This window comes from Camelus dromedarius, chromosome 9 (assembly GCF_036321535.1).
Source record: "Camelus dromedarius isolate mCamDro1 chromosome 9, mCamDro1.pat, whole genome shotgun sequence".
Lineage (NCBI taxonomy): Eukaryota > Metazoa > Chordata > Mammalia > Artiodactyla > Camelidae > Camelus > Camelus dromedarius.
Genome location: NC_087444.1, coordinates 70,942,565 through 70,956,482, shown reverse-complemented (window position 1 = coordinate 70,956,482; position 13,918 = coordinate 70,942,565). Strand labels below are relative to the sequence as shown.

Below are 13,918 nucleotides of genomic sequence, written 5' to 3'. Positions count from 1 at the left end.
GTCACCTTCGTTGTAGACTTGTTTACCCATGAGAATGGAAGCGCCGTAAGAACAAGTACCTTGCCCGTCCTGTTTCCTGCTGCATCCCCAGTGTTTGTTATAGCATCCAAGATGTAGTTAGACACCAAGGTACATTTGTTAAATGGATGGGTGCCTGTACTTTTGGGTCAGTGCTGGGGATGAATGGATAACGGCAATGATAATAGTTTATTGAGGATTTTCTCTGTGCCACGTATTGAACTGGGAGCTTTATTCAAGTATGTATGCATGTGAACATGTGTAAGAGAGAAAGAATTCTTTCCAGGTTAGTCGTTCATCTAGAGTCAATAGAGCTACAAAGTGACTGAGCCAGACTTTGGACCCAAACCAGTTCACAGCTCTGATGCTCAGAGACCAGCACTGCAGCTTCCAAAACTTTACTCCCCCTTTTGTCTGGATGAAAATGTCATCATTCACTCACTTTCCTCAAACTTCAGTCCCTGACTCATGTTTGACTTCTCCTCCTTTTCATCCCCACACATACTTACTCATCTAGTCCTGGTATTTCTACCTTTGCAGTTTCTATTCCTGTTACCCCTTTTTTTCTTTCCTATTCTTTCTTTTTTTTTTTTTCTTAAATTGAAGTTTAGTTGATTTCCAATGTTGTGTTAGTTTTTGGTGTACAGCATAGTGGTTCAGATATATATATGTTCTTTTTCATTATAGGTTATTACAAGATATTGAATATAGTCCCCCAGGCTCATCAGTAGGGCCTTGTATCCATCCGAATCTCCTGGTCAGAGATTAGAGAGACTCAAGAATGAAGAACCGCTGGCTTTTCTGCTTCTCCAGTTTGGGACGATCAGAGGATAAATTCAATTGCTGCTGCTCCCGAAACCTAGGAGAGGAGACCATGGAGAGTCGGACCTCGAGGCATGAGGAAGGAGGTGAGAGTTAGCAAAGGGTGGGGACGGGAGAAGCCGAGCGGGCCTGGAGAGAGAGGAAGGGAGGCGGATGAGGACTTGCGTCTGGTGAAGAGAAGCCAGTCTGGAAGGCAGCAGCTCTTCCTGGGGCCCAGGAAGGAGTGGCCGAGGCCAGGCAGGCCCTACCCTTCTCCAGGGGTCTTTTTCCTCCCACAGGGTCGCATCCTCCAGCCTCAGCCCTTTCCCAGGACGGGGAGGATGAGACCCAGTTTCAGGTGGGTTGCTTTCTTTTCTCTCCAGAAACACCACTTCAGGCATCAGAGGGTAAACATACCTCCCTCCCTTGGTAAAGGACAAAGAGGGGGAATAAACCAGCATGTTAGGTGAATACATTACATTACTCAGTGCATTTATCCCCAAACTAGCTGGGTAAGAGAGGTGGTATGACCCTATTTCAGAGGCGAAGAAACAAGTGGTGAATCCCGGATTTGAACCCAGGATAGTAGGACCCGTGTAATTTGCCTTTTTGCTCCACGTGTCACGTGTCAGTAAGAGTTTCATCTAAGGGACTGAGCCCGTATTATGTGGAGAGATGCCCCTCCAAATAAGGAATCCTCCTCCACTGCCCACGTTTGCCTCCTCGTGGGGCATTTCTCTTATTCGTTTCTTGATGTTGTATTTTCCGATTAATACACCCGACCAAAAAACTATACCATGAACAGTGTTCAGAGTCAGCGTATTGGGTGAAAAAAGGTTCATGGACCACAAACTTTTAATAACCTTATGTTAAAAAGAGGGATTGGGAATAAAAACCTAAGCATTCGTGTTTAGGGAGGGAGAAAAGAAGAAAAACAAATGACCAGTAATCATATGAAAAGATGATCAGCCTCTAGTCAGAGTGATGCAGATTGAAAGAAGTTACGGTTCTTTTTCTCGATGACCAGAGATTTGAAAGATCACTGTTAGTCAACACATGGAGAAATCCACACAATTGCAGGGGCCTTTCAGCCTTTCTGGAAGTTCTGCAAACCTCTGCACCAGTATGTCCCATTCCAAGAATTTATTCTGAATCAGAGCAGGTGTTCAAAGAATGATCATTGCAGTGTTGTTCATAACAGAAAAAAAAAAAAAAATGGTGGCGTGGACTCCGTGACCATCCATTGAATTGATGTTGCACTGCTGGATTATTATGGTTTCATTTGTCCTCGTATCTAGGTCCTATGCTGCTATCAAGTAAGATAAAGTGGGTGAAAGTATTAGGGCATGAAAATATATTCTCTCTCTCTCAGTACATACATGTATATATGTTAATGTGTCTTTAAATTGGGGAAAAGCAGTTGCAGAATTTTAAGGACTTTTTTCAAGACATGATATTTTATAAAGCTTTCTCTTATGAAAAGAGATTATGGGAAAAAAATTTGAAAGTTTGATTCACTTGCTTTAATTTTAAATCTTATCGGTGAGCTCCCTGAAATGAGAGCTGAAGATAGATTTTTTACTTCCCACCACCTCCTGATGTTGTATTATCATTACTGTCGTTGTTCCCTTCTGATGTGCCTCCCCTGATTCCCGCTGTGGGCGTGTCTCAGTTCTAGGTGTGTAAGTCATTGCTCACCACTTGTCCTTTACTACTGTTCCTTCAGGCCTGACTCTGTGGTGATTTATCTTTGGGTTGGCTTAATTTCATCCACAGCTTGATTTTTTTCCAAAGAAGATTCATGGCATGGATGCTGTATCCTCTGAGTTTTTCCTTGCTTAAGAATGTTGGCTGTGTGGGGAGGGTATTGCTCAGTGGTAGAGCGCGTGCTTAGTATGCACAAGGTCCTGGGATAAATCCCAAGTACTGCCATTAAAAATAATTACCCCGCTGCCCCCACAATAAAAGAACAGAAGGTGCAGTGCATGTTAAAAAAAAAAAAAAGTCTTTGTTGCCTTTATGCTCCAATGGCAAACTGTCTGGGCTTAAAATTCTTACATTCACTTGCGGAACTTTGCGTAAGTTGCTTCATTTTCTCTAGGCATGAAATGCCGTGCTGGTCTTTGCATCCTGCCTTCTCCATTCATCTTCCAGTGAGCCACGTGTATTCTGGTCATTTTTCCGAGAAAGGTCTGTCAAGCTTATACTTGACAAAGGCTTGGCTGGGTGTCACTTTCAAGGATCTTTGAAAATCCGTGACCCTTGTTCTTTATTGTGCTTGTTCTGTGGTCTTCTGGCGCTGATTAGTGCATTTTCTGCCTGGATGTCTGTTGTTACTGGTATTTTATTCATTTGGCCCTCCTGGAACTCCTGTGGTAAGTGGTTTAACTTCTGGGTCCATCTTCCCTATTCTTTAACTTTTATCCTCTTCTTCGCTGTTCCCTACCATGTTCCAGGGCCTGATCGGTTTTCCAGTTCACTGGCTTATTCTTCACTGGTGTTCATTCTGCTGTTTAGCTCATCTCTTGAGGTTTTGGGGGTTTTTTTGTTTTATTTTCCAATCATAGTGATTTTTTTTTTTACAATTCAAGAATTCTGTTTTTTTGTTTTTTCCTAGCGAGGTTTTCCCCTTCGCAAAAAAAAGAAAACATCTAGTGAATGTACTTTTTGAGTTCGAGTGTTAAGACTATATTTTTAACTTCTTCCAAAACCATTGTGACTTACAGTTATGAGACTTTCCTCCTGGTGACCCCAGCTTTTATCCACATAAAAGGGATACCGTGGACTACCATGGAGATATTTTTGGATTGTCCATCTTACTAACTCATAGTATTAAGCCTGTGCAGCTTGGCCATGTGAATAATTCCAGTTTACATATATTTTATTATAATCTTCAAAATAAAATTTCATACAAGTCAGATAATACCAAGATCTGTAAGAAAAAAAATTAAGCTCCCCCTTCCAGTTCTGCCCTCCCTGAGATGCCCAACATTAACAAAAGGATGTGTACCCATCAGCATATTTCTCGGGTGAAAAAATATTTATGAAAAAAAAATGAATAATGTTAAAATTAAAGTTTGGCTAAAACTTAATTGTAATGTTTTCCAAACCAGGTGCTCTTTTTCATGGTAGATCTCAAACGACTTTTTCCAGTTATTTGTGTGGTTATTGGTCTGTTCATGTTTCCTTTCATTTATTCATTCAGCAAATATTTATTGAACACCTACTGTGGACATTCTTCTGAGCACTGGTGGGATATCAAAGAACAAATCAGACAACATCCTGGCCTTCATGGGGCTAACAAGACAATGGCTTTCAAGTACTTTAAGGGACTGGCTGAGCTGAGGAAAAGTATCTGCATCATTAAGCAAAGGATAACAATGAGTCAGACTAGAGAGATGGAAGCAGAGATGGGGCAAACTGGGTAGGTTTGAAGGGTATTTGGGGATCATAATTGGCAGACTTTTTTTTTATGAATAGTGTGAGAAATGAGGAAAAGGGAAGAATTCAGGATAACTTTAAGGTAGATGGTACTGTTTACTCCCATGGGGTAAGGAGAGATCAGTTTGGGAGGAAAGAATCAATTCTTTTTTTTTTTTTTTTTTTAATGGAGGTACTGGGGATTGAACCTGGGGTTTCGTGCATGCTGAGCATGCACTCTACCACTGAGCTATGCCCTCCCCTCTCAAAGACTTAATTCTAATGAGGCTTTTTTTGGCTCGATACACCTTTTAGACACCCAAGTGGTGGCTGGATTTGGCAGGAATCTGCTCTGGAAGGCCGGGCTGCTATAAAGATTTGGAAGTTAGTGGCCGGTCCACATCTGCTGAATGAATTGCTAACCTGACTGCCTCCGCCCCAAGCTTCCTCCCCCTCACGCTGGCTCTAGTCTTGAAACTGATCTCAGATTCTGCTGGGAAGTGTGCTCTGCTGGTGACACTCCTTCTCCAAACCAGAAACGTGGGCTCCTCTGCTCTGTGCTCCTCTGATCTCCCTGGGGCAGTGGGGCAGCAGGGTGGTTACAGGGTGGTTACCGCGTGGTTAGTCAGGCTGCCCAGGTTCAGTCCTGACTCTATGCTTAACAGGTGTGTGTTCATGGACAAACAGTGCTCGCCTTTCTGAGACCCCACTTTGCTCATCTGTGAATAGCGACTGCCTTGTGAGTAGTTACTGACCCAACCAAGACAATAGAGCATTGCCAGCATTCCAGAAAGTTCTCACCTGCTGTGAGTTCTGTGAGCATAAAATGAAATAAGGTGTATAAAAGTACTTAGCCTTGGAGGGGCGGGGAGGGTATAATAGCTCAGGGGTAGATCATGTGCTTAGCATGCACAGGGTCCTGGGTTCAATCCCCAGTACCTCCATTAAAATAAGTAAATAAATAAACTAACGTAATTATCTCCCCCCACCAAATAAATAGAAATAAAGTTCGTTAAAAAAAAAAGTACGTAGGCTTGTACCTACCTTACAGTGGGTGTGCTGTAAATATAAGGTGTTGGTGTTATCTGCTTTCTGCTCTCATTTTTTTCAGCTTTTATTGAGTCATAGTTAATGTATAATGTTATATGAGTTTCAGGTGTGAGTCTAGTAACTGAGTGTTTTTTATACATCATGAAGTGGTCACCTGAGTGAGACCATTACCCCCTGTCACCAGAGTTGTTCCGGTACTGTTGACTGGATCCCCGGCGTGCTCACCATGACCCCCGCACCCCTGGGATGTGTTCACCTCATAGCCAGAAGTTTCTTTTCATTGTCTTATCCCCTGGGAACACACATCTTGGCTTTTATAAGAAAGTTGTTAAAATACAGTGGCTTTGAAAAAAAGGAAAGGAAAAGAAAGGAGGAAGAAGAAGCCTAGTGGTCTAGAACAAGGCTGCACGCAGGCCCTGGCCCCGTCACTGCTGTGTGGCCCAGGCCAGGACTGTCACTGTGTTTCAAAATATATCACTACTGGGTTTTTTTCCCTCACTGGACTGAAGCAATTCACTTAAAAAACAGGCCGTAGTTCATAGCTGTGGATGACATGGTATGATTTAAATTCCCCGGTTTGAACCGCTGCTCTGGAGGTCTCACCCGGCTGGGAGGTTGTTGCTGTCACACACGTTGGCTGCCCGTCAAATGCCGACAAAGAAGCTTCTAGAAGCTGTGTGTGTGGAGGGGGCAGGGGCTGTTTGCCTCACTGCTGACAGAGGGGTGAGGGGCTGGCAGTCAGAAAACAGCCATTCTGGGGGGCTGGTCATTTTGGGGGTGTGTGCAGACATGGCTACTCTGAAATTAGGCACCATTGGAATTGTCCATTTTCATGGTATTTTTGGAGGAAGAGTTGGTCATCTACACGTTAGAGTCAAATTATAAAACATGCAGACCCTGTGCTTCAGCCACTCCAGTCCCAGGAAAGGCCCTCAGAAGTGCTCGCGTTGAGCAAAGGATGCTCCTTGCTCTGCTCTTTGGATAACCGTGGAAGATCAATTGGTTAGAATTGAAATTATTGGCACCAAACATTAATAAAACTTGATTTAACTTGCCATGCCAAACAACTTTCTGTTTTCCTGTCTGCTTTTGTTAGTGATGCCAAGTTGACTTTTCATCTAGTGGGTGTTGGTGTTAATGGCGCATCACATTTTAGGAGCCGTTGACCTTCAAGGATGTGGCCGTGGTCTTCACCAAGGAGGAGATGGGGCTGCTGGACTCTGTCCAGAGGGAGCTGTACTGAGATGTGATGCTGGAGAACTTCTGGAACCTAGTCTCTGTGGGTGAGGGGAACTTCTGGGTAATTGAAACTTAACTCATCGGAGTGTTCTTGTTCCCTGAAGAGAGGATATTTTTGGTCTTGGTATTCAGGTTAAATCCTTTTTTTCTAGAACTGTTGAAAAATAGTTTCATTTAACCAGTCGTGAATCTTTTCCTTATCTGTCTTTCAAACGCCTGAAAGTCATGGGATTAGGGCTGCATTTTCAGATTCTTTTTTTATACCTCAAAAGCAAGTCTTAGCTTTGCATTTTCTTGCGATTTCAGGGCAACAACCTTTCAAACCTGATAAAATATGCTGTTTGGAACGAGACAGAGAGACCTGGGTGAAAGAGAGAGAAACTCCAAGAGATGCACATCCAGGTGAGGACCACGGAGTCTAGAATCCAGGCCAGGTAGTGCGCGGGTGAGCTGGCCACACAGAGGCCCCTTCCCCACCCTCGGCCTTGCCCGTGGACACGGCGGGTCCCAAAGTAGGTGATTGTTGTGCAGCCTCATTTCTGTTCCTCAGTCCCTGCCTTCTCATGGTTCCTTCATGCTTCCCAGAGAATGACAGACCCAGAGGGAGTGTGGGATCTCTGGACTTTCGTCCCTCTGATAGAACAGGCAGTGTAAGACCAGCAAGCCAGTGGCAGAGAGACTGTTCCAGAAGGCTGAGACCTCTGATGGATTTCTCACTTCTGTATCCTACAAGTCCCTGGTTATAAACAGGTTCCTGTTACCTCAGCCTTAAAAGATAAAAATGGCCAATAAAGAACATCAGAAAGTGTGGGCACATTTTTAAAAGCATGTGGAACTCTGTGGCAAACATGACAGTGTGGTGGCCCGCCGTCAGTAGTGGAGAGGTTTTATGTCTCCACACCTTGTCCGTATCACCTGGCTCCCTGTGATATGCCACAGAAGACGCAGACACGGCTGGTGCACTTTGGCAGGTTGGTTGCTTTGTTCCTTGCCCACGTTTGGCTCACACACACCCAGAGCCAGAGTCCTCTGGGAGGCAGTGTGGTGAGAGTGTCCACTCAGTGTGGGCTCTGAAGCCAGACTTGTATGTGGGAATCCCAGTTCAGCCCTCCCTCACAGCACGGTGCAGTGACCTGACTAGGTTCCTCTCTCTGTGCCTTGGTTTTCCTCATCTGTAAGATGAAAATAATAGTCCCTACCTCCATGTATTCTGAGCATTAAATAAATTAATATATGTCTATCTTTGGCACATAGGAACTGTTTTAATAGTGTTAGATACTATTAATATTATTATTATTAGCAACAACAGCATTATTAAGTGAAGAAATAAAATTTGGGGGGTAAAATCCTGTTCAGAATTTATTTTTTGCTTGGCAGCTCTATGATGAGACTAGTTTGTTACTAACAGGATTATATTAACATTGAGCTTCCAAGTTTATCAATAGAAGCCTCTTCCTTTTCTCAAACATAAAAAGAAGCACCATGACAGTTGTGATACATAAACCTGAAGTTTCCTCTAGGACATTATTGGTCCCGGTCTGAGAGCCTGATGTCCCTGAGCCAGTCTTGCACTTCTTCTCACAAGTCACCTTTACCCCTTTAGGAGACAAGTATGAGGAGGATATGGAGGATACTCCAGAAAAAGAATTCAGATTTCTTTCACACAGAGAGCTCCCCTGCTGGAAAATCTGGGAGCAGGTGGCTGGTGAATTAACTGCGAGTCAAGACCACAGAGCAACTCTTCCAGGGGCAGATTTCTGGTCCTCAGAAGATGCTTCTCTCTGTCAAGGCGGGAAATTAGTATCTGCTGAGGATTCTCAGATTGGAAATTTGGTAGACAGTCTTCAACGGGATGGGTCCATCAATTTGGAAAATCATGAGTTTCCAGCCTGGCCTGTGAGACCAGTCTCCTTTCAGGAATCTTGGATAAAAGCCTCTGTGAATGAGACAAGGAATGTTCAAGAAAGATGGAAAAAACTCAACATGGAAGATATAATATATAAATGTGGCTGGGATGATGACGGGTTCAGCTGACTATCACATTATCGTGATGACCACGGGAAACCTGGAAGAGAGAAACCACGTAATTGTGATAAAGGCAGAAAAGACTGCATTAAAAAGTCAATACTTCAATGCCCTAACCCCGGAGAGAATGGCTTTAAAAGAAATGAAAGTGAAAATGGCTGCCAGGATGATTCAGACCTGCCCACTCATCCAAGAGTGCCCTTGAAAGAGAAACCCTATCAATATCATAAGTTTGTTAAGGGCTTGGGGCAGAGTGCCTGTCTGGAGAGACATCTAAGAACTCCCCCAGGAGAGAAATCCTTTCAAAGTAACGAGCATAGTTGGGGCTCCGGGCAGAACACACGCATTCATGGCCGTGCCAGGGTCCCGGCAGGAGACTCGTCCTACACATGCAAGGTATGCGGGAAGGGGTTCAGGTACAAATCAGTTCTTCTCATCCATCAGGGCGTGCACACAGGAAAGAAACCTTATAAGTGCGAGGAGTGCGGGAAGGCCTTTGGGCAGAGCTCCAACCTGCTGGTCCATCAGAGGGTCCACACCGGAGAGAAGCCATACAAATGCAGCGAGTGTGGGAAGGGCTTCAGCTACAGCTCGGTGCTTGAGGTCCATCAGCGGCTGCACATGGGGGAGAAGCCCTACACGTGCAGCGAGTGCGGCAAAGGGTTCTGCGCCAGGTCCGCGTTACATAAGCATCAGCACGTCCACCCCGGGGAGAAACCCTACAGCTGTGCGGAACGCGGCAGGGGATTCAGCTGTAGCTCCCACCTCAGCAGTCATCAGACAACGCCCGCCGGAGAGAAACCCGACCAGTGCGACCAGTGCGACAAGGGTTTCAGTCACAGCTTGTACCTGCAGGCTCACCTGAGGGCTCACGCGGGGCAGCGCCTCTGTGACTGTGGCGTGTGCAGGAAGAGCTTCAGTTACAGCTCAGGGCTCCTCACGCATCAGAGACTGCACACGGGAGAGAAGCCCTACAAGTGTGAGTGCGGGAAGGGCTTTGGCTGAAGCTCAGACCTCCACGTCCACCAGAGGGTCCACACGGGAGAGAAGCCCTACAGATGCGCCGAGTGTGGGAAAGGCTTCTGGCGGAATTCCGACCTTCACAGCCACCGGCGGGTCCACACGGGAGAGAGGCCCTACATCTGCGCCACGTGTGGGAAGGGCTTCGTTTACAGCTCCGACCTCCTCATCCACCAGAGGGCCCACACAGGGGAGAAGCCGTATAAATGCGCGGAGTGTGGGAAAGGCTTCAGTCACAGCTCCGGACTCCTTATCCACTGGAGGGTCCACACGGGCAAGAAACTTCACAGGTGTGAAGAGTGTGGAAAGGGCTTTCGGTGCACCTCAAGTCTTCACAAACATCAGCGAGTCCACATGGGGAGGAAGCCCTGCAGGTGTGATCGGTGCAGCAGGGGGTGCAGCTATGGCTCAAATCTTCGCACCCACCAGAGACTGCACACCAGCGAGAAACCCTACATTTGTTACGAATGTGGAAAGGGCTTCCGGTACGGCTCAGGTCTCCTCAGTCATAAGAGAGTGCACACGGGGGAGAAACCGTACAGATGTGACGTGTGTGGGAAGGGCTACAGTCAGAGCTCACACCTTCAAGGTCATCAGCGGGTCCACACTGGCGAGAAACCCTACAAATGTGAGGAATGCGGGAAGGGCTTTGGTCGAAGCTCCTGTCTTCACGTTCATCAGAGGGTCCACACTGGAGAGAAGCCCTACAAGTGCACAGAGTGTGGGAAAGGCTTCAGCTATAGCTCAGGTCTGCGGAATCATCAGCGAGTGCACTTAAGCGAGAAACCTTGTAAGCAGGTGTGAGTGGAGATCTCCGGGTAGACCTCAGAACTTTCTGTTCATCCAGAGCCAACACAGGAGAAAATCGATACAGACATGATGTGTTGGAAGGGCTGCAGTAGAGGCTGGTCTGCACAGGAAGGAAGATCTGGAAGTTTGGTAAACAGGGAAAGCACTCAGGCACAAACTTCACAAACTCCAGTCTTCCAGAGTCTCTTGCACAGTGGAATAGTCCCTAAGGAAATGATGTGGCAGTGGTTTCAGGGAAAAAGAGAAACATCACATTCATCACAGGTGGCCCAGAAGGGAGTTTTTACAAATGCTAGGACTAGTAAGAATATATCAAAGGGGCAGATTATGGACACAGATTCCGTGTCGGGAGAAATACCTACAAACGGGACAAGTGTAGGAAAAAACTGTCCCCTTACTCAAAGCAATATTGTACATACCTTTTAGAAAGCAGTTTTATAAAAATTAAAAGATGATACTAACATTCATTGAGGCAAGTCACTTTTAGGCCATGGATGGTTTCAGGGATAGATGCTCTCTTGGCAGGTCTGGGTAACGTGTCTCCAACACACTATCATCGTGTTTCTGTGATTGTATTTTATCTCCTAGAGAGAAACTGCTGTCAGAGAGAGGTTATGTAAACTGCAGGAGTATTTTATCATTTTAAACAAAATCTGGGCTCTTAATTGGCATTGCATTGAATTTATAGGTTAATTTGGGAAGAACTTGCATCATTGAAATTCTGATTTTTTTCCATTTGAAGATGCTGTTTGTTTCTACTTACTAAAGTATTTTAAATGAGCCTTCAGAAATATTATTTTAGAGATTTGAAAATTAGCTTCTGAATATTCTTAAGTATATTTCTAGGATTTTGTTTTATTGCTATCATGAATACAGTATTTTTACCATTTCATTTCATACTGGGATTTTTTTTTTAACCTATAAGACAAATATTATAACATTTAAAAAAATCAGAAATACCATTTCTAACTCGTCAATATAGCAGTGGTAGACAGATTCACCAAAGCCACATCAGTGCGGATCTGTGGAAACATGAGCTCTTATGCACTTATTGGTGAGACTGAAAATAGGTTGTCTTTTTTGAAAATTTGTCAGTGTGTCAAGTTCAATTTGTATAACCTCTACTTCGAAGTAGCAGTCAGTGTGTAGTAATTTATACTTGGGAGATAGTTGTACATGTGGGAGAAGATGTATGTAGATGGCCAGGTTTAATAGCATCGTCTTACTCCAGCAAAAACCCACAAATCTTGATGCTCCAGTTTTAATCAGTTAAAGCACATGTAAACAAGGAGAAACCACTAAAAATATTTAGGTATACCTGTAATGACATTGAAGGTTGCTCACAAACTAGTGAACCAGGAATTTGTAAAACAGTAATTATACTACAACCCCATTTCGTTAATGTGTGTGTGTGTTTATAAAGAGAGAGAAAGGAAAAGATGTGTGAAAGGTCAGTATTATAACTGCTTATTTCTAGCAGATGGAATACTGTGTTTGCAATGCATTCATGTACTTTTACATATTTTTATTATAAAGAGCATATATCCATTTTATAACAATAGTAAAGCTACCTATTTTTTAAAAATTAGTCTGCTGGGACGATCTTTTTTTGGTCAAAGATCTATGTTATAACCTCTATGTATTTTTTGCTTTTTCTACCATTCACTTAGCCCCTAGTACCAAAATACAAGGTATACATGAACTATGAAATTTGTGATTTAGATACTTTCAGAGGCTGCATCATTTTTGCTGGCTGGTAGGAGATGAGGTGGTCTGGATAATTGGGAGGACCAATTTGGCACTCCTGTGCTACACTCTGGCCCCTGGGACCAGTGAGCCCACAAGCCTAGCTTTGTGGAGGACAGTGGACCATGATTGCAGTCTGACTGCTGCACGTGGGTGACTCGTGACCCAAGGCACGGCCTGGGCTGAGTTCCCTTCTGCTGCCTAGGGCTGCCAGAAAAAGAGTCTAAGTTATAAGCAGACCTTGGAAATACTGCAGGTTTAATTCCAAATCAGTGCAATAAAGCAAATATAATAAAGCAAGTCACTCAATTTTTTTTTTGGTTTCCCAGTGTGTATAAAAGTGATGTTTATATTGCAGTCTATTAAGTGCAGTAGTAGTATGTCTAAAAGACAATGTACACACCTTAATTTCACAATACTTCATTGCTACAAAAAAAATGCTAACCATCATCAGAGCCTTCAGCGAGTTGTAATCTTTTTGCAATAGTTACATCAAGGATCACTGGTCACAGATCACCATGACAAGTAGAGTAATAATGAAAAAGTTTGAAATATTGCTAGAATTACCAACATGTGACAGAGAGACACGAAGTGAGCAAATGCCGTTGGAAAAATGGCATCAATAGACTTAATGCAGGGTTGCCACAAACCTCCAATTTGTAAAAAACAACACAAATAAAAAACCCTGCAACATCTGTGAAGGGCAATAAAAAAAAAATAAAACGAGGTATGCCTGTATTTTAGAAGGTGATATGTACCAAGAAGCGAAAGGGAAGGTGGAGTAAGGCAGGTGGAGAATTACTAGGGGCCTTTGCACTTTTAAATGGGAGTGCCATAGACCTCACTGAGAGTGACATTTGAGCAAAGAATAAAGACAGTTAAGTTACCTTTGGGGCCTTTGGGGAAAAGAACATACCAGCAGGGGGAACAGCGATCAGGTTTGACAGCACAAAGCCCAGTGTGGTTGGACCAGAATGGGCAAGGGAGAAAGTAATAGAAGATGAGATCAGAGAAGAGGGGCTCAAAGAGAATAAATTGACTCCAAGGTAGAGGATCTAGGTATTTATTACAGATGTTACCGAGGCACATTAAAACATCCTCCTCCCTATCCCATAAAATAAACTGTTAGGATCTGCCAAAATCAAGGATGACTCTCATCTCTGTGGCAGAGTTTACTAGATTTTTTTTTTAAATCACGGTGAAATTGAAATGTCGAGGCATCAAAAGACAAGAGACAGGCCAAAAGCATTTTACTGTTCCCTCTATATGCCCCAAGTTGCAATGTCAAACTATAGTTAGATATTATTACTCCAGCTCCTGCCAACCGTTTGCAGATGAGGGTCTTTAATTATCTGTCTAGCCTAGGTCTAGAGTTGCCAGAGATTGTTCTCATCCATTTTGTTTGTTTGTTTGTTTTTGGTGCTTTCCTTATAGGCTAGAATTATAGGGCTCTAGTGTAATCTTTATTCGGTTTTAGGGCCCAATTCAATTTGAATCCCCATTTAAATCTAGGGCATCAAAAAGATGTTTTCTGTAATAGGAATCTTAAACTGCGAAAAAAGCTTAAGTCCCAAGAGAGACTTCTCAAAGAGAATCTGAAAACTTCCCAATTTTTCGAAATTTGTTGAAACATGCCTCTTTAAAGAGAACGCCAGGCTCGTAGTATTCCCTTATAATAAAGCAGCTACTTGCTAGTTGTTACTTCTTTCTGCTTCTCCAAAGGGGAAAAAATCCTGTTTACAGGGTTATGTCAGTTCTCAAGTCCCCTGCAATGGAAACAAACCGCGAA

The 13,918-nt window shown here is 43.8% G+C and overlaps 2 protein-coding genes across 2 annotated transcripts in view; both read left to right on the top strand.

Annotated features, from left to right (window-relative positions):
• Positions 1–12,425, top strand: part of LOC105104709 (zinc finger protein 180) — a 45,957-nt gene extending 33,532 nt beyond the window's left edge. The window contains 1 exon segment of the mRNA XM_010998465.3: positions 8,943–12,425. Within this exon segment, the coding sequence (XP_010996767.3) occupies positions 8,943–10,377 (1,435 nt within the window). The 3' untranslated portion in view covers positions 10,378–12,425.
• Positions 1–13,918, top strand: part of ZNF285 (zinc finger protein 285) — a 56,202-nt gene that overhangs the window by 30,715 nt on the left and 11,569 nt on the right. The window contains exons 6-9 of the mRNA XM_031458790.2: positions 706–926; positions 1,119–1,177; positions 6,446–6,572; positions 6,835–6,930. The gene's annotated coding sequence lies outside the window, so the exon portion shown is untranslated. The remainder of the gene's footprint in view (positions 1–705; positions 927–1,118; positions 1,178–6,445; positions 6,573–6,834; positions 6,931–13,918) is intronic.